We start from the raw sequence: 24,450 nt of genomic DNA on the forward strand, positions 1-24,450 counted from the left end.
TGCCTTGCTCACCCCAAATCGGGCTGCCACAGGAACTGTTGAAAACCTCAGAAAAAAAAACCAAACCAACAGCTTATGCAGAAAAAACCTGTGGAAACCCTTGTTAAGAAAAGCCTGCATAGATAAGAATCCAGAGTTGGCTTCTGCTCTAAGGAGCTTGCACTTGTACTCTCTACATTACTCAACACCTGCTGCTTGCCCAGGTTCAAACATCAACATTAGCAACAGCCTTAAGCTAAGGCTATTTTTATTTTTTTGTCTCATTCAAGAGATTGTCTTGACATCTGTTATTTCCCCCCACCTCAAACTTTGCACATTTCACCAAGTTGTGCAAATACTTACTTGGAAGAGAAATAAAAGTGGTCAGAGTCACAAATGAAGATTGACCAAAACCAAATCCTTTATTTCCACAACGGTATAAATGTGCTCCAAGTATGTGTCCAACACAAGTTAGAAAAACAAAATAGAACATGCCAGTTGCAAACTAGATCAGTCCACTGACGTGCTGACTCCTCGGTATTAGGCTTAGTTACACATGACCAGTCACAGTAAAAAGATACATTTTAGAGTACAAAGAGTAGCAGGATGTTAAGCCATTTCAGCTTGTGCACATACAAGTCACACTCCTGGCAAAAAACGCAGAGACGTTTGCATTACTATGCTGGAAGCTATACCGCATCACTTCAAATGGCATCAATATCAATATCATCATCTTTATTATTTGCAGGCTTCACAGTTTCAACTTTAGGTACACTGGCAGTTGTAGAGTACACCACCTGTGGAGACAAGACACTTTTACAGCACCTACTGACATAAGCACTAATTGTAACATCAGGAGCTGTAACACCCACCCACACAACCACCATCCTGTTTATTGCCACAAGCTGCTTAATGCATTCTGAGCTGCACAGCACTGTCCAGCACAAGAATGAATGCTGCTTAGAAAACCCAAATTCAAGCATGCTGAAACAACCAGTCTGCCTTTAGAAGGCAGAGGCATTCATGTGTAGCTGTAGGAAGCAGAATCTCATGTCCAGGAAAAAGAATTCAGTACTACTGAGAGAAAACAAAAATTCTACATACAAAAAGAAGTCCAGCCACAATTAGCTGGAACACAGCTAAAAGCTGTTACCAAGGCCTAAGCTATGAGGAAGACAGTCTCTTGCTCTTGATCAACTGTTCTAACACTGACACAGCATTAGGAACAAGATGTTCTTTCAGTTCAACATGCAGTGATTCATGAAGTAAGCCACTGAACAGCACACCAAGCCAAGTACAAGACAAAAAGAGCAAGCTTGGAGCAGTTTTCAGTAAGTGAACCTTTCCTACCTCTATGTTTTCATCTTCATCCTCTTCTTCATTACCAGAAGATTCTTCTTCAGCTTCCTTTAGCCATTTAATAAATGGTTCTGCTTTGACACGGATTTCTTTGGCAAGCTCCTTTGCAACGTATTTCTTTGAGGCCTGAAAGAGAGAGGACAGACTTTGCTTGAAGACTGAAGCATATTGTGTCTGGTTTCTCCTTTATGTGTAATATAGCTTGTGCAGATGTCTTCAAACAAGTAATCTGATGTAACTTGATGTCTGGGAGAAACCTTTTTAAAACTGGCTGCTCAAGGCAGTGGGATGAGGTTCTAAGTTATGCTCTTGCTTACATCAGATCATACCCATATACAGCAAGAGCATGGAGTTCTAACCCCATCCCACTGCCTTAGCAGCCAGTTTTAAAAAGGTTTCTCCCAGACATCAACTTATGTCAGATTAGTTGTTTGAAGACATCTGCACAAGCTATTACACATAAAGGAGAAACCCGACACATTATGCCAGTCATGTATTTAACTGGTATAGCATCCACGATACTAGCTCTTACCTTTTCTGCCCAGCCAAGGATAACTTCTTCTTCCAGAAGATCTGCATCATACATTTCCTTCAGAATATGCGGTATTTTAGAAAGAAGCTGAGACTGATGCATGGCTACCACACACTCAAAGCCATGGAGAAGGTACCTCTGAGCTTTCTTGTTGTTGTGGCAGAACTAGAATTGCAATAAAAATGAATTAATATTAGTTTCCCCCCTCCTCTCCATCAGGGCTCTGGCTTCTGCACTTGTCTCAATGAGAGAACAAGATTTGCAGGTCTTGCTATCCCTCGCAGCAGTTCTCACCAGCTTAAGCGGTGCTTTAAAAATCTTTGTCCCTACAGTACACCAAGCAATCCAGACTCGAGTCAAGCTGCTGCTACCAAAACCTTGACCCAACAGTTAACTTGGGTGCAAAAGGAAGGAGTGCTTACACGAAGGAAGTGACGCCTGTATTTCCTTATCTGTTCCCGAATCTTTTCGTCGAAAAGGACTTCAGTGAGAACCAGCGGGCCCATGGCTTTCACATCCAGTCTCTCTGCTTCTGCTACAATGTCTTTATCGGAAGTATCAATGACACCTTCTTCCTTCTTTTTCTGCAAGACAGGAACACTTTAAATCTACTGAGGCAGCTCTGAATGCTCTGCATCAATATTTCATTGCACTGCTTCTTCCTTCATCAGTGGTGGAGCAAGTACTTTGGTAGAAACTTATGCAGGTTGTTTGTAGTCTCCTTACTAATATCTTACACAACTACAGCTGTGTGGCTACACAAAGTAAACCACGTGAGAATATTCACCTTCACAAAATCGAACAGTATGTTGACTCTTTCCTCTATTGTTCTTTCCAGGTCTTCACTAAGTGTGAGGTTCTTTGCATGGTCACTAATTTCATCCATTCTACGCCTCTGGGCTTCTTCTGTTGTATCTTCACCCCAGTCATCATCCTCCTCCTCCTCCTAAAATAATAATAAAAAATTTAAAACTTAAACCAAGATATTCATATAATGTTATTGCAAGCTTAGGAATAGCTTAGGAGCATTTTCAAACAAGTACTTAATTTTCCCCTAAAGAAAAGGCTACACTACAATTTGCAAATGGGAGCTACCTGTGAGTTCATAGCCATTTGCTGGGTTACCTCAAGCAGTTTTACCATTATCTAGCACACTCATGACATACTCCTGGTTCAAGGAGCCTGACTGTTAAAAGCTTTCACTTGACAAGCAACACAAAGGTTGTTCCTGAAAAGCTGATAAAGCTTCTAAAGAGGAAAACACAAAGATACTTCTGTTCCAGAAGTGAAGTTCTGGATACATTAAGAACTTCTAGATGACTGCTGCTCCCTGCTAGTCAGCATTGCACCAGAAGTTCTGTATCAGAGCAAAACCCCACACACCTTTGTCTCCCTGATTTTCCTTCTACTTACCACAACCTGTGGAGGAGTTATCTCCTCTGGTGGTGGGGGTGGAAGTGTCTCATTGCTGGACACAGAACCATTTTCTTTATCCTTGCCTTTCCTGTTCTTCTTCTCCTTTTCTTTCTTTCCTGTACCAGTGTCGCCACTTTCTGCAAGTCAATTTTTATGTTTTATTCTACGAATCAGAGAAAGCAAAGAAGTCCCTGCACTACTTCACCTCTGCCAAATCCCCAAGGAAGTTTAGCAGCAAGTTACATATAGTACTCATCCCCACATACACTCAGGGCAGCTGTGCATCTGCTGGGAAACCCAGTTCCAGCGAGTCTTGGTTATCATTAAGACATGAAGTTGTACAAGTCTGTATAACAGGTGACCTCACAAAGCAGAGACCCCTGGAATAGGTTAGACTTCTCTATTCTAGCAAGCTTAAATTGCAGCAGGCAACTAGATGCTTACTACAGAGTGTTGCTTGCACAGTTCAAGAACATAGAAGCTACCCTTCACTTTTACTTTCTACTTTACTCTGATGTTAAGGCAAAACAGCAATATCTCCTCCTCAGTTCTGTTCTGCATAGGCAAACCCAACTTTTCACAAATATTCCTACTTGCGAAAGCTACAGGATGACAAAGGAAAAGACTGCTCACGCTGAAACTATGAGCATAGATACTTCATCCTGACCCAAACATACTCTTATGAGCATACCAGAGTCTTTTTAGATTTGAACTATACATAACCAATTTGTTTGTCTTCTTCATTAGCAGCACTCACACTGAAGAGGCTCCCTTTACCCCCAACAAATAAGGATATACACTTACCAGGTGGGTTTTTGAGAATGAACGTGCAGAGTTTATGGTTTGTGTCAAGCATGCCTCGATAGCCACAGGCTTTGCAAGAGTTACCTATAGTTTGTTTCTTAGGATTGACATGCTGTAAAAAAGAACATCTTCCTGTTAACATACCACTTACAGAACAATTACAAATTAAAGCCTAAATCCAATTTTAGCACCAGAGATTTTAAACGTGCTCTGTTGGAAGTGACACAAAGCATCTGAAATAGCCATTTAGCTGTGAAGTTTAACTGCTACAAATGTAAGACTTTTGCAAAGGAGGCACAGATACTCAAGTCAGCTATGAACTTCACACCACTTCTATAACCATCTAACGGAGCATTTCCACAGTGCTACCCCTAATACAGAGTGCACTTACCAGATCAGTTTCAGGATTCTCACACTCAGGACAGAGAACAAATTTTTTAATGAATCCATCCAACATGTCTTGCAGCTTATTCGCCTCATGAGATCCATTGACAATGTAACGGTCATTCTTAACATCAAACTGGGTCTGTGCTCCCAGCTCACAACCAAAAAATTTGGTAGGATCTGTAAAGAAAATATAGTTAACCACCAAAGCCTTTCTAACTTCACGTCCTCCCTGTGCTTTTAAACATCAAGTAAATACTGGTTTTCTTCTGCTCATTATTTCATCCTGAGATGATCACAGTTATTTCTTAAAGAGTTGTGGAAAAATGGTATTAATGCTTTAATAGCTACTTAGCACTACCACTTCAAACATGAAAAATGAGCAAATATGCTGTCACTCCAGACTACTTACACGTTGGAGGCCGATTAAGCGCCTTTGCAACGTCAACCATGTTGACTATAACAGTCTTTATTCCATTTCCTTTGCCCTCCACCTATAAGGGGGGGGGGGAAAACAAAAAATAAAGGTGTTTTAACATGAAACAACTGCAACAGGCAAGCCCAACATGTATGCCTCAATTCACTACATCAAAGTTCTGCTTTGAAGTGCATCTTCTCAGCAGAGGTAATCTGTGCTTAGTCTGGACAGAAAGGACCAAGCACCCTCCTTGCCCTGAACATCATCATTACCCCTTTCTCCTCTATCAAGGGAGAAAAGTGTGAAACACTACCTACTTACCACTAACAGTAAGTTACCTTGGCAATCAGACGGGGCATTTTGTAGCGATAGAACTGATCTGAAACACTGCGGTTGACGTTGACAGACATTTTGCCTTATTAGTAGCTTTATCAATAAGATGAAGAGATCTTTGATTGCAGTTTTTTGGTATCTTCTGTCTGGAGAAGACGGGATGACATAAACGACTGCAAGAGTTCTCGGTCTCTGACATGAAAAAATTTTCGCCACTGAGGCTGTAAGGTTCTTGCTTGTATGCTATGTTTCCCCAATACAGGTACCAGTGGCTGCGCAACAGCTCTGCAAAGCGTTAACAAACAGAAAAGAAATTAAGTTTTCCTTAATATGCACCAATTTGATATTGCTACAGAGCTACATGAGGGACTGTATCTAGGATGAAAACCAGATAAAAAGTACATTTATGGTACGGCTGTCTTCAATTTGTGGAACTGAAAACAACAGCCTTGAATTGTACTGCTAAGAACTTGTCCTCAACTATAACACAGCTTTCCACTTTCTTCTTTCTTACTACTCAAAAAGCACTGAACGGCTAAAGACTATTTTCTGTACAGCTAAATCCTGAAGGCATGATGCAATCAATACGCAAGAGAAAAGCACTGCTTGGTTTATTACGGAGACCAACAGTTCTTGCATCAAAAAGATCATGTGATACGTTTCAGACTGCAAGGCAGAAGAAAAACATGCAAAATATTCAGAAAACTGTTTCAAATTCCACATTAACAGCATGAATCTACCACATAAACCAAAGTCTGTCAGAATGTTGAGTAATACCAGTAAGACAAGGCAGCAGCAGTCTGCAGCCCAACAGTTTCTACATGGCTTACCACTTTTGTTTTTTGGAGTGCAAAGAGTTGAAAATTAGGTAATTCTCCCTCTCACTTATGGATTCTCCTAGCAGCTTCTGCTGAATTTTGACTTAATAATAAGCCTGATAAAGTCTGACATAAGTTGCTTCACTGTAGAAAGCCTAGCAATGCAGAGGTACAGAGCAGTGCAGGAGCTTTTCCAGTTGTTGTTTTTTTCTTAGGGGAAAGGAGAAGAAGGGGAAGGAAGATGAATCCTATTATTAAAGTTACTTTAAGCAGTATTCACGTATTAACATGTGTCGCTATAATCAGATCCAAGAGCACTTAAGCCACAACTGGTTGACTACACATGCAACCCTGACCCCAGCATGGCTATTCTGACACATCATCGTGTTGTTATCATTAAAGACAAAAGTGCTGACACATTAAAATAGCCTCCTTGGTATTTACACGTAAGAGAGCATCTATTGTCACCACGTGATCCAAGTGCCTCTGGTAAGATTTACAGCTTCTTTACGCAAGAAGCAAAGAGATTTGTACGTGCCCCATGTTCCACATTAACCCAGACGCATTTTTGCCCTTCCTCAGCAAAAAATACACTGCAAGCTTCCTTTCAAGCACGAGATTTCCTTCCCCAAAATGTCTAAGAGCCACCATATAACCAGACCACGTGCTTGCATAAGCATGGAGGAAGCAGGTATCTCGGGGACTGAGCATAAGCTTTCAGAAAGAACATGCTGTTTCTCCTCCTTCCAGATTACAGCTTTTGTCTGCTGTCGACTAAAGCTCCCTCTCCTGGTCTCTAGGCCACCTCATCCCAAGCACCACCCCCCCATATGCTATACATAGAGGAAAAAGCGGGAAAGCAGATAGACTCCTTGCTTCAAAGTACCGTTTCCCCGCCCCACTCTGCCCTGTGATGAGTCATAAATGCAGCAATTAAGCACTGAGTCAGCCTTGGAAGAGCTGGTGGAAGTTACCCCCAGCCACGCATGCGCTCTTCGGTGGAAGAGGTGGACGCTCCGCGGCTGCCCCCCCAATCCCCGGGGCTAGCCCTCGGAGGCGCAGCACCCCTCCTTCCTCCACGCAGCCTATGTAACTGCGCCACAACCCCCCCCCCCGCCCGCCCACAGTTCGGGGAGGCGCGGCCCGGCCGCCGCCATCTTGTCTCATCGCATGGCGCTGAGGGAAGTGGGGGGGGAGTGAGGTGGGTGGCAGGATAAGATAAATAAAAAAATTAAAAACCCCCAAAATAAAAGCCTGGCCAACGGCTGCAAGTGAAGCTTTGGGGATTTCAGATTTCTTGCTTCATCACCCCCTCGCTTCTCTTGCTAACAAGGTCCCAGACCATTCGTTACACGCAGCCTCCTCCACCAGCCACCATTTAACCAACAACCCGATGCCCCAGCCTAGCCTGAGACACCCACCCGCACCCCCCCTTACCAGTACGAAGCTCTCTTCACAACCCTAGCTGCCCTACTCCACCCAAGCGCAGCGCCAACACTCACCGTTTTCGTCCAATAAAGACATAAACCCAACGCTGCTCGCCCCGGGCTGCGACGAAGCCGAGTGTACAAGGAGAACAAGGCCGTAGGGGCACTTATATGCAGACGGAGAGGGAGGCGGAGGCGGACGCCGCAGCCTCCGGGTCCCGTCGTCCTGAGGCGGGCGGTATCAGCAGGGACAGCAGTGCCAGGCAATCTGCAGGCAAGACACAATCAGGGGCATCATTAATGGCGACACCTGTGAGGAGAGGGAGGAGGAGGGGGGATAAGAGGGAAGGGGGAAGGGAAAGGCTGCGGCCGGCGCGCAGCTCAGGCAGAGGCGGGCGGTTGATGGCTGAACCCCGGCAATGGCTGCCCCATACTCACCTCTAGAATGTTCTCGCTCTGACTGAACAACGCCAAAGCTGGGATCAATCAGCCAGCGGCGCGCCCCGCCCCTCGGCCCCACCATTGGCTTACTTCTTGCCTTGGGAAGAAACTATTGGCTGAGGCCTCGCCGTGCCCCCCGCCCATTGGTGGTGACCGCTATCAATCAGGAAGACCCTGCCTTCGCCTCCCTCCTCTTCTGCCCTCCCAGCAGTGCCCCAAAGGACATCGCGTCTACATCGGCAGAATCTCGCGAGAGAGCGCGGGGCGAGGGGAGGTGGGGGCTGAGTCAGTGCGATCGGGTTCGGGGTGGGGGGTATTGGGCTTCACCTGTCTTCCTTCGTTCTGTAGGATGGGCGGGTGGAGAGACCTCGCTTGCGGGCAGCGCCGCTTTGCCCTTGTGGCAGGGCGGCCCTCTCTCCTGAGGAGGCGAGCAGAACGCCCCGCGGTCTCGAGGGTCCCTCCCGTGTGGACCGGGCCCGCGGAAGCCTGTGGTGTCGGGCCCGAGTCCCGCTCTCGCTGTCCGCACGCAAGCAGCGCGGAGCAGGCCGGGGGAGCCTGTTCCGCGCTGCAGTTGAGGGCAGCCAGGCCGCGGCCGGCCGGGACTGAAGCGAGGCGTAGGAAGCCGCGCGTGCACTGGCGGCAGAGCCTCCAGTGCTGTAGGGAAGAAAGCTTGGGTGGGTTTCACCTCGGAATTGACCAGCGATAGCTGAATGCTGGACATCTGAACAACTGCATTGCAAATAACTTAAAGCAATTAATGTTGGTGAATAAGTTGCGTTCTTCCTGTACAGCCTAATTTCAGGGTGCAGGAAAGAGCCTATTAATTGAACTTCAGTGTCATAAAGACTCAGCTTTGAGTAGCTCCGGGTGCTCGGGCTACCTAGTGAAGGGTGATGCAATCACCATGTGTATAAACTATATTCTTAATGTGAAACCCTTCTTCGCTAAATTGGGACAGTGGATGAAATACGTATTTGGATTTACATTCACTTTAAAAGCAGAAAATTTTGGTCATTCTGTTTGCTCTATTCTTTCCCAATGTATTCCATCTTAACTCTTCCAGTATCACAGGAGTTACATAGGTTGGACGTTTTAGAGTGTGAATAATGTTAAAGTGGCAAAGAACTTTTTATTTTATCAATTGAGTGATGAGCCAGCTGTCTTACCTCTGTAAGCACACCCCAGCAGGAACTTCTCAATTCCTGTGTCTTACTGAATAATGAAAAGCTTGATGGCTGTGTGGGTGTATGGAGGAAAAGAGGGAAGGAAGATAAAACTAGTGAAATGAAATAATGTCATATATTCTAAATCTCTTCCTGCCTGAAGTTAGTTTTGAAACATAGGTTTCCTGACTGACTTTGATAACATGATGTGGTCAAATGAATCACCCCTCCTGTTGAACCTTCAAGTACATCTTGAACATTTCTGGTGTGATATGCAAAATTACTGCATTCAAATATGAAGGTGCTTGATAAGTGAGGTTTTCTTAGAAATCATAAAAACTGGGCTATCATGAACACTTCCAGTGACACACAATAAAAATCGTGTTCCCTCAGTGGGAGCGACCAGAGGTAAATGTGCACTTCTTGACGCTAACAAGGCCCTCCTGTGTGGTGACTGCTGTGCCAGTTATAGGTCTCTTTCCAGCCTATGGAATAGCAAATCTTTGCAGTCAGGGCATCATCCTCTGAAACGTCATGTGACTCTTGTCTTGGACTCCACTGTCTGCATTTGAAAAAGCTAAAAATTCTTCAGTATATGTTAAATGTTTCACACAGCAACACTTTGTAAAACATGTGAAAGGGTTAGGGCAAAATAAAGACCCTTTTCCAAAATATGTGAGGCTTTGGCAGTTACCATGAGGGGAAAAATACCATAAAAATATGGGAGGCAAGAAAAGCACAGCAGAAACTCCTTTGCTGTGAAAATACACAGTGTGTATGACTTGCTAAATGCCTCTTGTCTGTGGCTTTAGTTCCATGCTACAGCACCTATGAGGCTAATAAATTAAAAGTGTTAGAGTGTACTGCTGCCAACGCGGCTTTATTGAGCAGCAAAGGGAAATGAGACCCTGGATTTGCTGCTGTTTGACATAATGAGTAACTATATAGCATATGTAGTTTATGTAGTATATAAATCAACATCAAGCTTTTAAGGTAGTGTTCCTTCTGCAAAAAAAGCAGATGGAGTCATATGATATTCTGGTTTATGCAAAACAAACTAAAATTGTGGATTATTGTCTTCTTGGTGCCTACTTGTTGATTTTTTTCTCACCAGAACATTTAATTAATATTAAATGTTGGATCCCATATAGTTTTACTAATTCTTCATTTTTATAGTTTGCTCATTTTAGTATTTCGTGGCTTGGACAAGGCAGAAAAATGCTTCCTCTCCTCCCACTTTAAAATGTCATGGTTTCACAAATCGTGAAGTTCATCATTCACATTGTTTGTATGACCTTCAAAATGCAGACTGTGTGTGCTTTGCATTTATTGGTAGAAGCTAAACAGGTTTTTTATATACTTTTGTAGTTAAGACATTTTAAATGGCATTAGTAAGTCACATTTTGGAAGTGGGTTCATGTCTGAGGAAGTTTTCTGCAGTGGACCTTAGGGCATGTTTTGTTATCACAGGAATGATTTATTATCATTGGTTCAGCCTTGAACAATTCAAGTTTGTTCTGTGTTGCCTTGCTCAGTGTTTATTAAAAATAACGAAGAGTCAATCTCTTTGATAATGCAAAAGAATAAAAATTTTATTGTAAATCTTAATGTATGTATTCAAGATGTAGATCTTCAAAAATGGGCATTGTAATGATGCGTGTTTATATTCTCTGATAGACAACTTCGTGTCCTGTCTGTGGTTTATTGTTCAGCAAGTTTGTTGTCTATTAGTGATGTGGTTGGCTAGAAACATGACCCTATTTCAATGCCCACTTGGTAACCTTGCCCTTGAAGAATGTTTTTTTCCTGATATAAGCTGTACAGTGGCTGTTTCAGAGCTGTTGTTTCGTCCGATGTGGGCAGGGTCCTTTAGAAGCTGGGTTAGTGATTCCTCACTGTGCCATCTTCATGCTTTGGCTGTAATTTCAGTAATTTAAGGAGATGGAAGGAGGGCCAAGATCATGTACAGTTACACTGAACCCCGAATAGCAATAGCTTTTCCTCTTCCTATCTTGCAGTGTATAAAGAAAGTTTAATTATTTACATGCCAAGTTTGAATATGCAACCTTTGGGAAGCATGAGTCCAAAATCCGTTGGGATTGACACTAGACACCAATCAGTAGCAAGAGCAAAGGTTAATTCTGGGTTTGATGTTCAGGAGCTCGACATTCACTGCTGTCTGCCAGTGTTCATTTGGGGAGGCTCACCTGGTGAAATGCCTTCCTTTCCATGTTCTATAACATTATTGTTCTTGTGTGCTGTTATTAGTACTTCAGGAATTAGTAAATGCGGGAAAAAAAGGAGAGCAAGTGCATGATGTTAGATACACATATAGCCATTATTTATGGTAGTTATTTTTGTGGCTTCTATTACTGTGCAGAAATGCTAAAATCTCCCAGCTACTCTTTGGGTGTGAGTGCCCTGAAAGGGCTCAGTATTCAACTGGCAGCACGAGGCAGGTCCTGCCCCAAATTTGTTGTTACATGGTGAGGCTCGCTTCTGCTCTCCCTCTTTCCCTCCATTGTGTGTCTACCTATGTAAGGGAGATGTATCAGCAAGGAGAAGTAACCATCTTTCTCTGCAGAATCTAAGCTAGCACTTGGTTCCTGTAAATGCTAAGGGGAAAATATGCTTTTTATGTATCCCAGGGTTCCCTATTAGAATGCATTGTGGGAGATGAGTAGAGGCTGGCTGGGTAGGGGAGCAGTGCTAAGAGGGCATACTGGGCCTAGCGCTCCATGCTACTTAATGTGAGAGCTTCTTCTGGATGCATCTTTGCAGGAATACCCTTTCCAAATAATAGTAGTAATGCATCTTTTCTTAGACCAACTGGTATATCTGGAAGGACTAGCAAGCTTCCTGAACAGCTGAGTAATGCCTGACCACACAGGCTGAGAGAAGGGCTAAAGGTTGTGTGCATCGCTGAGTTTTAAGCAGTGCATATCTTCAGCAATGCATTAGAAAAGATGGTGTTTGGGCTATTGGGCTGCATGTACTCAATGGCCATTTGAGCAGTCTCACTGTATCTGCTAGGATACTGTGGGTTTTCATCATGCTGTTTATTTTTTCACATGAATATGTCAATTTGCTGTGTCCTTTTCTGTGCTGGTGATTTTTCAATAGTGTACCTTTACCTTTGGCATTGTGCTTGGCTGGTTCTTTGACTGTGGGAGGAGTCTGCTGGGAATTTTACAGGCAGTAGTTATATGGATGAAAAGACAAAATAAAGCATCATTTTGAGCAAATAAAACCAGGCTGTCTGTGATTAAATAAAAGCAAACTCACAGAAACAAATGAAGAGCACAGATGGGGTAGAAGTTCAATCAGGAGGTGAATTCAGCCTATCACAGTTCGGACCAAATTTCATACCTCCTGTGAAAGAGGGATGCCCCCAGCTTGGAGAGCTGTCTTTTCTGCATATAGCTCAGCAGTATGTGGAAGTGTCAGTGGTAGAAATTGGAGAAACCAGGTTTCCTCAGTTTGTCCAGGTAGCAGCTTTGGCTCTGGGCCTAACTGGCAACCACTAGCATTATCCAGCAGTTGCATGCTTGCGGCTGGGAAATCTGCCTGCTACATTTGTATGGCTGCTGAGAGAAGTGCATGTAGAAGATAAGGAGTCCCTGGAGCATATAGCTTCCAGCTGAGAATGTGCTGCCAAAGCTGCCTGCCTGTTCATTATGCCCATTAGCAACCACTGCATTTACAATTCATACTGCTACTTGTTATGGCCAGGCTTCAGACATCAAAATCTGTCTGCTTGTGCCTTGAGTTAAATCTCTCTTCAGTATCATTTTGGTGACTTAAGCTTTCATTTCTGTTTCATTAAAAAAATTGCTCAGGCCCTCTGCAGCTATCGTGTGCTTTTCCAACACCTCCACATGTACATATGTTCTCTTTCATCCATTTTCTTTGGCCTCTTCTGGTCTGGCAACCAGGGTTCTGATTATCACTGTTTATTTCCCAGCAGATCTTAACTCTAAGTAGTAAAAAAAGTAGAAATGAGTGTTTAGTTATCTATTGGCTTTCTACTCTTCCTAAGTAGGTCTGGTAGCTCCTGGTTTTGTGAGCCTGTGTCCAGAACCTCCTTCAAGGCTAGGGAGACCTTGAAAATCCTAAGTGCTCTCAAAGTCCTTCTCCTGTGGGCAGAAACATGTCGCTGCAGCTAGTTTCTAGGTGTCTGCACTAATTGTTGCAGCACATTTTGCTCCTCTATTCTGTTCATTTTAGCATGGAGGAGTTTCTTTGCTTTAGAGTAATATGAGGGCATTGCTGGGAGAGCTGGGGTTTGTGCGCAGTACTGAGACACAGCTAAGGATTATATTTGTTCTTCTGCTGGCAGATATAGTAGAGGAGAAGGTATCCCGATGCTTGTGCTGAAAGCAAAGGAAGGGTCTGTTTTGAAGGCAAAGGAAAATCTTTATATTCTCCAGAACTAAACCTTTGAAGGTGCTGCTTGGCCTGGAGGGCAGAACCACACATTTGGAAACAGCTACACATATAGCAGGAAAAGTTTTGTTTCCAAAGTCTGATTTTATACCCCTTACAGAGTTGCCTCTCTTGAAACACTAAAGGTATTTTTCAGGGCATTTCAGGTTTTGGAGTGGGTAATGTGAATTTGTATGTTTTAATTCATAATTTGCTGCTTGTTTTGTATGTTCTGCCTTAAGCTTGAAGGCAGCTGGTACAGGCCTCTTAATAAAAATACAGGGATTACCTTTTGTGATGAAGCAAGTAATATATGACTGCAATGCAGTGCCAAAGTATTTGATTGCTCTGGTAGTTTGCAGCTCGAATATTTATGTTACTAAAGCAAATTACTGTCCAAGCAGAAAAAAAAAAAAAAAAAGAAAGAAAGAACAAATTGATACTTAAAATAAGAAAAGAGAGAGAGAAATTTGTTCTGTGGTTTGCACATGCAAAGTGTTAAGTATGCTTAGGATGTTACATAGACCAGTAGCAATATTAAAATAGCTGATAACACGCATGGTTTCCAAGAGTGGTATAATCAGTTAAACCTGGTTTTGGGGATTCTGTCATGGCTGATGAAACCTGACTCAGAGCACTAATAATGTCTCACTCTACCCATCTACCCATGCCTCATGTACCTGACTATCAGTGTATTTGGAATTATCCATGGAGTTCAGGAGCAGGTAGCTGGGGCTGAAGAGACAGGCGAGTGCATACATGCACATGGATACATACAACATGATTGCATAAATCTTGCTTGTTTAAGAAACAAGGCTAAAAATACCCCTGAATGTGAATCCAAGTCAAACATGGTGTTGACTGTAGTTTATCATGCTCTTATAATGTAGACTTTTTTCTTTTTGAGATCAACCCAGGAGACACACTGAAAGCAGAAATTTCTTACAAGAATATTACCACCTTGAACTGTGTTTAAAATCATTGTTTGAAAGGCCTTAAGATACACAGTTGGGTCAATGAATGCTCAAATGCATAATGAGGGCTGAGTTTTGCCTTGAAGCGCAAGGATGTTAAGACTCTAAGAAACAAATCTTGTCCCCATTGATTGGTTTTGTGCCCTTCGCTTGAGATAGTTTTGGGAAACAAGCTTTCTTGAAACAGGCATTTTCACAGAGTTGAAGGGATCTAAAACAAATGCTCATAACATGATTTGTGGCTACCACACTCATCTAGGAAACTATGGTACCAACCACTGGATTACATTAGGTGGTAGCTGTAAACATTTTGACAGTGTGACTCTTTCAGAACTTGATTTTAGGATTCTAAAGTCATTGTGTGCATGTAAGTGAGATGACTGGTATAAAGCATTATTCAGTGCTTGGGAATCTATACTGACTTCACTCATGTCCTTAACACGCCTTTTTGTTAAGCCTTATTTGCACAAATACTTTTAAGCACAGTAGCATTTTTGCTTCAGTGCCTGATGTAGTCATGGGGCATCTGAATAAGCTGTAACTCATGGTTGGGCAGTTCTCCATGGATTTTGTATGTGGTATATCTTGTCTGCACTGAAGTACACAAAGTAGGGCCTCTTAAAGCTGCTCACAACCATACGACCCTCTGAAAGACAAGATAGTTGAGAAGACTGAGACTGGCTGTTTTCAGTTTTGCTTTGCTGTAGCTCACCGACAGTTTGTTTTTAATCATTCTCATGAATGATTTACTGTTCTCTTTCTATCATGTTACACTTCAATTGTTGTCTTCAGAAGGAAAAAAAAACTTTCAAAGGTTTCTTTAGGGTTTAATGTATTGTTTGTCCTAGATATTGGGCATGACTTATTCAGAAGTGTGTAATAAATATACAGGTCCTCTTATTTCTGGTTGTTTGCACAGGGGACAGATTAATAGATGTCTAGGTGATGGAGGAATTCTCTGTTCTAGATCAAGTTAGGGAGAACATGTGCATGCAGGTGGGATCTTGAAAGTTGTAAGCAAATGCTTGGGAGCTCATTAAAGTCCATGGAAATTCACCATTTTACACCTGTGGATAATGTGCCAGTTTAACTTGGAGATTTCGCTTCTGGGATGTCTTTCCTGATAGTAGCTTTGTGCATTTATCCCTGATTATGGCACATAGATATAATACTTTTGTCTTCAAAGATGTATGCTTATAAATGGTTGGCTTTAGTTTGTAGATATCCGGTACTTTTAGTTAGTAGCAGCTACTGTGGCTAAAGAAGGCACTCATTTTCCTTACTTCATTTTGGTTTTTTTGCTGGTGCATTAAGACAAGGAGTGCTGCAACAAGGGGTTTTGATAGTTTATCTGGTGCGAGGGTGAGTCTCTGTGTGAGTCTGCATGCTCTGGAAGGTGTTTACTAGTACACTTTTGGTAAGTCTTCTTTTCATTTTACAGGTAATGAACTGGGAATCTCAGTGCCACTGCTGTTCTCACAGAGACTTGTGGTGAACATCTGAGTCATACAGGTAAAGCCTGAAATGTCCCCCCTCGCAGACATGAGGTCATCCTATTGCTTCCTCTGCAGTGAGTCCTGAGTCCAGTGTGTTCTGCACCCTGCAAAGCGTTTGAGTGGGCAGCAGGGTGAATGACTTGGCCCCTGCACCTTGTCCAGCAGCGTGCTAATTCTGGTGCTCAGGGAGGCATATGCTGTGACGTGTGCAGGCAGATCTCTTGCAGCTTACTCAATCCCTGGAGCAGCAGGGAAGCAGGCAAAGCAGTGGTGGGCTGCCAAGTCACAGCCTGCTAGCTGGGTTGCTTGAGAGCACAAACCCCCTGCTATGGAGTAAACCACTCAGTAATGTCTCCTCTTTCCCTAGCAAAGGTCTTAAAGGGGCAGCTCTATAGCTTACCTTGGGTTGTGGCAGATTTGGCTGATTTTGCCTCTTTACTTACTGTGCTCCAGGTCTGCAAACAGTGCTGTGTTTGCCATAGTGATTCCAACCTACCTATTTCTGCTGAGAGATCTCTGAAAGACTGGTCAGTATCAGAGAGGTTTGTCTCCCTACATCTGTGGACTCTGCACAGGGCTATTGCACAAGAGGCTGTGCAACATATTCTTCCGAACATATTCTTCCAAAAACCTGCTAATGAGAATGAGTGAATCAAAGGGGAGTTATTAGTCATAGGTTTCCCATGGCAGTTGTTTTGATGGAGCACTGACTAATGGCTGCTTCCCAATGAATAAATAAAATTATTAGATAAAATGAAGTCAAATTCTTAAGCCTTTACTCAGGACCAGCTAAGCTTTAGCCATTTTCTCTGACCACTTTTGAAAGCTTGGCATGCATCACTTGCATGGGAGAGCTGTGCCAGAGCTGTGAAGAGCCCCATATGTCTTAACTCTTGCTCTTACCTACTTACACTAACTGTGTTTAAAGCTTTTTAGAGGGTCTGTCATTGTACACAGTCCATGCTAAGTCACTGAGGACAGACAGGATTGCATTTATAAATCCTGCTTTGAAAACCTCTTGATAATATGTGCTTAGAAGAAACACCTGATTTATTTATTTTATTTGTCCTCTGGCTGTGGCAGGATGCCCAGTCATGGGCTACAGTCAAGCTGGCCAAGTCCCAGTACAGAGCAATTTGCAGCTCCATTTAAGTGACTTCAGTTCATTTTGGCCGTATCTCTGCAGCATTTCCCAGAGTCAGTCATCTGTGCTTCAGCTGATCAGGGTGCAACTGAACTCTGGCTTGCCTGGCTGAGCTTGCCAAGAAAAGCATTAGCTAAGCAGAAACAGCTTGTAGCTGAGGGCAAAGGTGAGTGTGCATTAAGTATCCACATCTTGATACAGAAAGGATGTAGCTACACTCAAAAGGGGAAAGGGAGCTGGGCAGACAGACCGTCGCCTGAGGTGACCCAGGAGTGCAGTGCCACACTGCTTACTGAGAAAGGCCTCTTTGTCTCCCTGCATTACGCCTGCCTGTTGTGACTGAGATGCAGAACAAATGCAAGAAACCCACCTATATGGCCTTGACAACATTTTTCTGTTTTGTGGAGTTGCTTTGTTGTGCTCAGAAAGGCCTTGAATGTGTTAGACTGTTGTGTCTATCTCAGCCCCAGCCAAGCAGAGGTATTTGTGCAGCTGGCTATGCAGTTCCCTATTCCCTAATGTGCAGGCTAGGGGATAGGGAAGAGTGGATGAGTGTTGAAGCACCTTTCTAACAAGAGAATTCACTACTGAATCATATCTGGGAAACAGCAAAAAAGAGGCTGAAGTTCTTCCTCTGTGTCTAGGAAGGACTGGGGAGCAGAGGTGGGGAGGATACCTTTAGCTATCACCTACTCCTTCAGCACTGGCTAGCCTGTCTACCTATGTCATACAGCAGGACAGCATTTGTATTCCTCCCCTGTTCCCATTTAGATTAGAGCTTGACCAGTGTGACCTGCATTTCCAGATGTCCATTTCCATTTTGAACATAGCTAATGCAAGCTTTGCTCTGGCAGAAGCCCTGCTGTGTCTGTGAGTATCCCTTAAAGAGGCAGGGATACATTTTTACAAGGAATGCCCTTATCAGAGTGCTTGAACTTCACTTGCATATGCACAATTCTTTCTTGTCCTGACAAGGCTTTGCCACTTTGTTAAATTCAGTCTATAAGACCCCCCTGCCGTAGGCTATAGATAACACGATAAAATGGACTTGTCTTCCAGTTACAAGTGGTTTTGTTTTCGGACTGTCTTTCATATCTATTTCTGCATGGTCAAAATGGTCTGTGGACTGTGGGCCTTGAAGTCATATGACTCAACGTGAGAGATATCAGTTCTTTGTTTCCCTGAACTTTGGCAGCACTGAAAAGATTGGATTTATAACTTGACCTCCGTATTTACCACATGCCTGTTTGGCAAAATAGTTTTCTTGAATGGCATGCCCCAGTTCTAAGTTCGGCTCAGTGCTGTTTGGTGGGGCTGTTTTGTGGAAAGAGGTAGCTTCATCCTCCTGCAGCAGGGAGGATTCAGTCAGGAGACACCTTGGGTGCTGGCATGAGGTAGTCCTGGCTGCTGCTAGGAAGAATCAGTTCTAGCAGCTGAGAATGTCTAGAATATGTTTATATCTTTCAGTTGCCCCTGCTTTGGTGTCCAGCAGGGACAACCTCTGAGTCCATTGGCATGACAGTAGCTTTGGTCACTTTTGGAAATTTGGGACTATATGGGTTCAAATCTGTACCTTTTGCATGGGAGGGCTGAGATAAGCTGCATAAGCTGAGCTCCAGCCCTGTGTTTTATTTGAATGTTTTCAATATGCCATTAACTGTGGAGCTTTAAAAGTTCAACAGCAAGTCTCTTCAGACCCTCTTCTTTATTTGTTACTTTTATGTTTGTTCTCATTCCAGCTCCCTAAGGGGAAAACCAACTGCCATTTGCAGTTCACCACTGTGTATTACATTTATCGCCTCGGTCTTGCTCTCTCTCAGAGCATGAACCCAGCTGACCAATTTCTTATCAGTTTGACAGGCTGTGACTGTCGTCCTGGTGACCAGCGTAGTTGCACTATCATCATGTACAGAAGGCAGCAAAAGTGATGCCTCGACCTGTGGGTGTAGCTGTGTATGCATGTGATATGCCAGTAAGTCACGAAGATAAGATCCAAGTCTTGGTCTATCTATGTGAAAGGTGAAGCAAAAACAGAATGGAAAAGCATGCAAACCTAATAGCTATAAATGAAGAAATGGAAATGTGTGTGGGAGTTGCAAATGCTCAGCTCTTCTCAGCATCTGATCTGTGTACCTGTAATTTAGTGCATTTCTATTTGAGGAGGCTTGCCCACCAGCTTGCTGTCTTTTTGCCTTTCTGTCTTTTTCTACCCATTCCATTTCTTCCATTTCCTACTTATGTTTATGGACATGAGAAAAATTACTGTTAGTAACACTTCTGAGTCACGTTTCCCATCCAGACACACCATGGTTAACCCATTCATATGACATATACACATTCCTGTACAACATCAACTCTAATTCACTGATGTCTCGCACAAGTCAATCAGACTGATTATGTGGTGCCCTGTCACAGATTATCTGCTGCGTGCTAACAGAATGCCCTGCTACGAACGTCATACAATCCAAGTGGCAGATAAGAAACAACAGATGGAAAGAGATGGGTAAGGGAGCACAAAGAAACAGTGAGATATCGTTACTCAGCACATAGGCAACAGTGTCAGCACACCAGCTGCCTGACACTTGGGACAGCTTTTGCAGGCTACACAGCAAGTTCTTGTTTCAGCATTGGCTGGTTCACTTAGATATTGTCAGCTTTCAGCCATCACAGACAATCTGGGATGGGTAACCGAGATAAAACCAAATCCTGGCTAGTCCAAGCTATATGTTAGTTAAGGGGTAAGAACATACTTGGGTCTTCTACGTGTGAAAGGTATGTAACAAGCCTGCCGGTTTCTGTGCTGAACAGGGGTTGCTTTAACCTGCTTGGGTTCAAGCTGGTGTGCCCTGTGTTACATGTGCAAATGGCATGGTCATGTAGCTGTGGTTGCTGTTGGCAGGAAGTGTCTGGGTAATCCCCAACCTAGCTAGTCTTCTGTGGCTAGTTGAGAGTTGTATATGGCTGCTTTACTGTAAAGGCTGTCCTTTCTGAACACTTATTCCAGGTATAGCTCCACAGACATCAACAGAGTTCTGCACTAGACTCAAAATCGTGGAAAGGTATGTCTGATCTGCTGCCTGGCTTGTTTTGCTTATAGATCTGTGCCCTTAGCATTACTCTTGCCTGTATTTGCTTATCTGCAACCTCCAGAGGCCCTGCAGCAGACAGTATGCTCTGCTAGACCTGCCCACCCTGTGCTCACATCTGTGTATCTCCAAACAGCCTGCGTGGGGGGGGGGGGGGGGCGTGTGGATTTGGTGGGAAGTGTTGGGAGGGGGAGCTGATGCAGTGGATCTGTCTCCTGGAACAGTCTCTATGGCGATAATGCTTCAGGGCAGACTGTGTTTTCAGTGGTGGTCAGTAGGGAGAACTGATATGCTTGTGAACAACATGAGTCAGCCCCATGCCAGGGCTCCCACGGGGAGACGCCACATCTCCTGGCTGATGGATCAGGGCCCTGCTGACTAGTGAGGAGAGGTTTAAGGATGTTGTGGAATGGAGCTTCTGTCATGCAAAATTCATGGTGCTAGCAGGCCATTGTAAATTAAACATTACCCTCCCTGAAAAAGACACAAAGTCTTGATTTCATGCATGTAAAAAGTAAAAATATAGCAAGGGGTGTTTAAAGAAAGAGGGAATTCAGGGCTGTCTTGTGTGTGCCTGACTGATGTGACCCTGAATCTCTCTCAGCAGGTTTCACTGGAATGGTGCATGTATGTTGCCTGTGAGGAAACATAGCAGTGAGGGGAGCATCACTTCAGTTTGAGGAGGAGAGGACTAGAGCGGTCTGGTTAGCAGAAACAGAGGAGTTGTATTTCTTACCTCTGCAACAGCTTCAGCTTCTGGGGTGGCTTCATGAGCTTCAGTGACACAGTACATGGGATGTGGGCAGCAGAGCAGACTTGCACCTGCTCTCTTGTTACAGGACAGCTGATAACTTGGCTCTCATTACACTTCTCCTTCTGGTTTTTATTTGCCTGTCTATTGTCCTGCACTCATTAGTACGTCTTGTGTTACTGAGATCAGACTGCTTTTCTTGGGCCTTTCATAACTCTCCCAGGTGTTGTGTATACTGAAATTTCTAAGGGACTTGTAAAAGTCCCGTGTCCCTTGAGCTAGTAGGGCATGATTATGTGGCCCTTCCTTTGTAACATGAGTTCTTCCTCTTATGGGAAGCCAGATAAATGAAGAAGAAGCTGTTGTTTGTTGTTGTTACAAAAGGCTCTTGAGATAAATGGGAATCTGGCACCAACAACTAACTGTGTAATTTCAGGAGGGTTACTGAAATGGCTGGAAATGAGTTTTTGTTGCTAATGAGCATGGTGAATAATTGCTGCCTTTGGTTCTTTTTTTAAGGCGGCATTAGTTTGCTGGTTTTAAAAATAAGATAAAGAACATGTCTCAGTGACTGATAAAGTACATATTATTTTCATATGAATTGATCCAAAAAAAGTATATTTACAGAAAATACAGTGCAACGTCACATGTGATGTTTGCAGGTGACAGGTAACAGAAGTGACTCACGTGAGGGTCTTATGAGGGATGGGAAAAAATGGAAAGTTGGGGTTATAAGAAGTTGTCTTCATGATATTTATCCCAAATGGTGGTTTTCCTGGAACCAGTGTTAGAATCATGTGGCCCAGCAGCATTAGATAATGACACAGTGATGCATGGCTAACTCTCAGGCCATTCCAGCAAGTTTGCAGGATACATCCCATGTTCCAAAATAGCCCTGAGCATCCCTGCATATAATACTCACTCACTGCCCCTGAAACACAGAGCTGAGTTCCCATGCTGTGCCACCTGGAAGAGGGCCTACCCATTCCCCATTCGTTTGTGTTGTTTCTGTTTGCAGGAAGATCTACAGTTTCCTCCCCTGCATGGATGCCATAGTTTGTGTAGCATTATCTACAGTGCGTACCTAATGCTCTGTGTCAGTACGGTCTTTCCTGGAGAAAGAAATGTTATTTGTAGTTTGGAAGCTGAGTTGGATCTGGTCCTGTTGTCTCTGTCTCTGCCTATGTTGTTTCTTTCAAAGTTCCTGTTTCTTTTTGGGAGGATTCACCTAGGTGGTACCAGCAGTTAGCTCAGGGAGGAAGGGCTGCCTGGGATGGAAGCTTCAGGGCTTGAGATCAATTACAAATGATGGATGAAAACAGATTTTCTGAATTTGAGTGTATGCAATACCACCAGTGTTCATGGATTGCCAGGGAGGAAAATGGAACCCCCAAAAGGCCCTAGTTCCTGGGATAGCAGTTCCAGGGCATAGGCAGAAAGGGTGTCAGTGAGCACCAGGTCCTCCCAGCCAGCTCAACCCCTTCCCTTTCCCCCATTGCAGGACCAGCATGTTCCCATGCTTTCACCCTGTTAGCAGCAAGATCTGATGTTGCCAGTTTTGAAGCCAAGAGCCAGCAGTGTCTCCCAGCCATGCAGAAGCCCTGGACTAATGATGGTGTCCTGGGGGCTGGGCACGAAGGATTTCCATGTGGACTTCCCTCCTGCTGAAGTGACTTGCCCCAGCAACCAGAGCCCTTGTCAGATGTGCAGCCCACTGAAGTGACTCATCAGCCATCCGGCTGACCGTGCAGATCATATACATGTGAACTGTTTCATGTGAGTGGAAATTCAGAAGACCTGTGCGCCTGGAGTCTAGGTTCTGACACACTTTGTGGTGGTTAATTTCTGGAAATGCAACCTGTGGTTCATCAGCTCTGAAATACGTACATTGACATCTGAGCTACTCATTCGGAATTTCTTCTGTTGTTGATGGAGAGAATTAGGCAGTGCTGGTATGCTGTTTGACTAGCCTGTTTTCGATGTCTGTTTCTGCTTGAAAGCAAGGGCACTGCTTATGTGCCTTTTTTGTCTGGTTATAAAAGCAGTCTCGGATTATCAGCACAGATGTAGACTTCTTCACACTGGCCATGCGAAGTTAGTAAAAGAATTCACATCCCCAGAACTTGAATCACCTGTTAACTCACACACTTGGCAAAGTCTTTGGGTTTCCCAGACAGGCCATATGAAAACCAGGCAGGTAGAGAGCTGGACACACAGGGTCCCTGCTAGGTTCCGGGTACAGGGGCCCTTTTCTCCTTGAGGAGTTCCATCCTGGCTTGGTTGTCTGATGGATATCTATCAGGGTTGTGACCTGCTGAATGAAAAGCTGGTACAGGATTTTGTTGCCTCAAGTTGTTTTGTGTGTGGGAAGAAGGTAAGAAGAGGTCTCAGAAAATAGACTTGAATCTTTGTGGAAGATTTTTGTTGCTGAACTTGCCTCTCCTGCTGACTTTTGCAAAGATTTTGGTTTTACTCTTTCAGGAGTTGTGAAAAAATACGTGCAGTGTTTTCTATCATCCTTCAAACTCTGCCCGATTCCCCAGCTCTCATACCCCCCTCATGTCTTTTCTGCTCCATATCCTTGTCCCTTGTTACCTGCATCACTTTTGCTTTTTCGTAGCCTCTCTGGGCTCCTGTCTGGTTTGGTTTGCTCACTGCTGCATGTGCTTTGTTTTGTTCATTGCCAGGACATGCAGCCTGCAAGGTCTCTTGATTGAGTCTGACTTTTCCTTTTAAAAAGAGGCCTGAGATCTCAGAAACCCATCCAAAAAACCTGAAAAAACAAACCACCCCGAACAAGACAGACAGGAAAATATACAGGGGATCTTTCTGTGCTCTCATAAATAAAAGTCAGACAATCACATGGCTTTCTAAAAATAACACCCAGAGCGAGTGTTGGGTAGGAATAATACTGACCTAGTTTGCATGTTGCCGACATGCGAAAAATAAGTTAGTGAGGAAAACCCAACTGCATGATGTGGTATTTGCATTTGCTGAACCAGATGTGAATTGAGAGGTGCTTAGTTATATTTTCCTCTTGGCGGCCACTCTGGAGGTTTCAAAGAGAGGAAGAGGGGTGCTCTCTGACAGCATGGTCTCAGCAGTCATTTGCCTTCTGCCTGCACTGGACATGTGGGTTGTGCCTGTGTGGTGCAGTCAGTGAGGGTCTGCATGAGCAGAAGTCTCCTTCTGTAGACTCAGTCCCTGTCTGGATAAAGGGTGAAATATCTCTGTGACCAGAGGACCTGAATTTATATATGTGAATTTAGCTGTCTGCCTCCATCTGTGACGCAGATCAAAATGTTTTGGTATTGACTGCCCAGCTCCTGCCCTTGTCCCCCATGGCCAGCACTGCAGCATAGCCCTTGGTGGGAGCTGTACCTCTGGGGGTACACAGGGTGTCTTGCACTAGCCCTTGCTTGCCCGCTCCTTCTCAGCCCACCCAAGAGGACGTTGCTCAGGTGCTGGCCTGGAGCTGCTCCCTGTGAGCAGCTCAGTAT

At 44.0% G+C, this 24,450-nt stretch overlaps 2 protein-coding genes and 1 non-coding gene across 5 annotated transcripts in view; 1 reads left to right on the top strand and 2 right to left on the bottom strand.

Moving 5' to 3' along the window:
• Positions 1-376: 376 nt before the first annotated feature.
• EIF5 (eukaryotic translation initiation factor 5) lies at positions 377-8,019 on the bottom strand. 3 transcript variants are annotated; one of them, XM_061376338.1, is made up of 12 exons: positions 7,909-8,019; positions 7,546-7,738; positions 5,231-5,510; positions 4,887-4,968; positions 4,482-4,654; positions 4,091-4,202; positions 3,284-3,423; positions 2,658-2,816; positions 2,293-2,454; positions 1,871-2,035; positions 1,330-1,464; positions 377-776 (listed from the first exon to the last, which is right to left on the bottom strand). In XM_061376338.1, the coding sequence occupies exons 3-12, from the start codon at positions 5,300-5,302 to the stop codon at positions 684-686; spliced, it is 1,293 nt and encodes a 430-aa protein (XP_061232322.1). In that variant the 5' UTR covers positions 5,303-5,510; positions 7,546-7,738; positions 7,909-8,019; the 3' UTR covers positions 377-683. The 3 variants fall into 3 exon arrangements, with proteins under 3 accessions (XP_061232322.1, XP_061232321.1, XP_061232323.1); XM_061376337.1 differs by lacking the exon at positions 7,909-8,019 and having other exon boundaries at positions 7,546-7,810; XM_061376339.1 differs by lacking the exons at positions 7,546-7,738; positions 7,909-8,019 and adding an exon at positions 6,056-6,236.
• LOC133224749 (small nucleolar RNA SNORA28) lies at positions 3,622-3,745 on the bottom strand. Its single transcript, XR_009728946.1, has one exon. It is a non-coding gene; the product is annotated as a small nucleolar RNA SNORA28 (small nucleolar RNA).
• A 10,247-nt stretch (positions 8,020-18,266) lies between the features above and the next one.
• Positions 18,267-24,450, top strand: part of LOC133224645 (uncharacterized) — a 40,218-nt gene continuing 34,034 nt past the window's right edge. Inside the window, exon 1 of the mRNA XM_061376319.1 lies at positions 18,267-19,085. Coding sequence (XP_061232303.1) covers position 19,085 — 1 coding nt within the window. The 5' untranslated portion in view covers positions 18,267-19,084. The remainder of the gene's footprint in view (positions 19,086-24,450) is intronic.

Source organism: Neopsephotus bourkii, unplaced genomic scaffold (genome assembly GCF_033783945.1).
Source record: "Neopsephotus bourkii isolate Nb327-2 ecotype Australia unplaced genomic scaffold, CSIRO-AGI_Nbou_v1 NB_1707, whole genome shotgun sequence".
In the NCBI taxonomy this organism is placed as follows: Eukaryota; Metazoa; Chordata; class Aves; order Psittaciformes; family Psittacidae; genus Neopsephotus; species Neopsephotus bourkii.

Bases quoted from the DNA above. Each gene is read 5' to 3' on its own strand.
- EIF5 (XM_061376338.1), bottom strand. From the start codon at position 5,302: ATGTCTGTCAACGTCAACCGCAGTGTTTCAGATCAGTTCTATCGCTAC. The intron at 3,424-4,090 runs GTAAGTGTATAT...ATTGACTTGCAG, and splicing joins CATTCTCAAAAACCCACCTG to AAAGTGGCGACACTGGTACA. The intron at 2,455-2,657 runs GTGAATATTCTC...CCTGTCTTGCAG, and splicing joins TACTGTTCGATTTTGTGAAG to AAAAAGAAGGAAGAAGGTGT.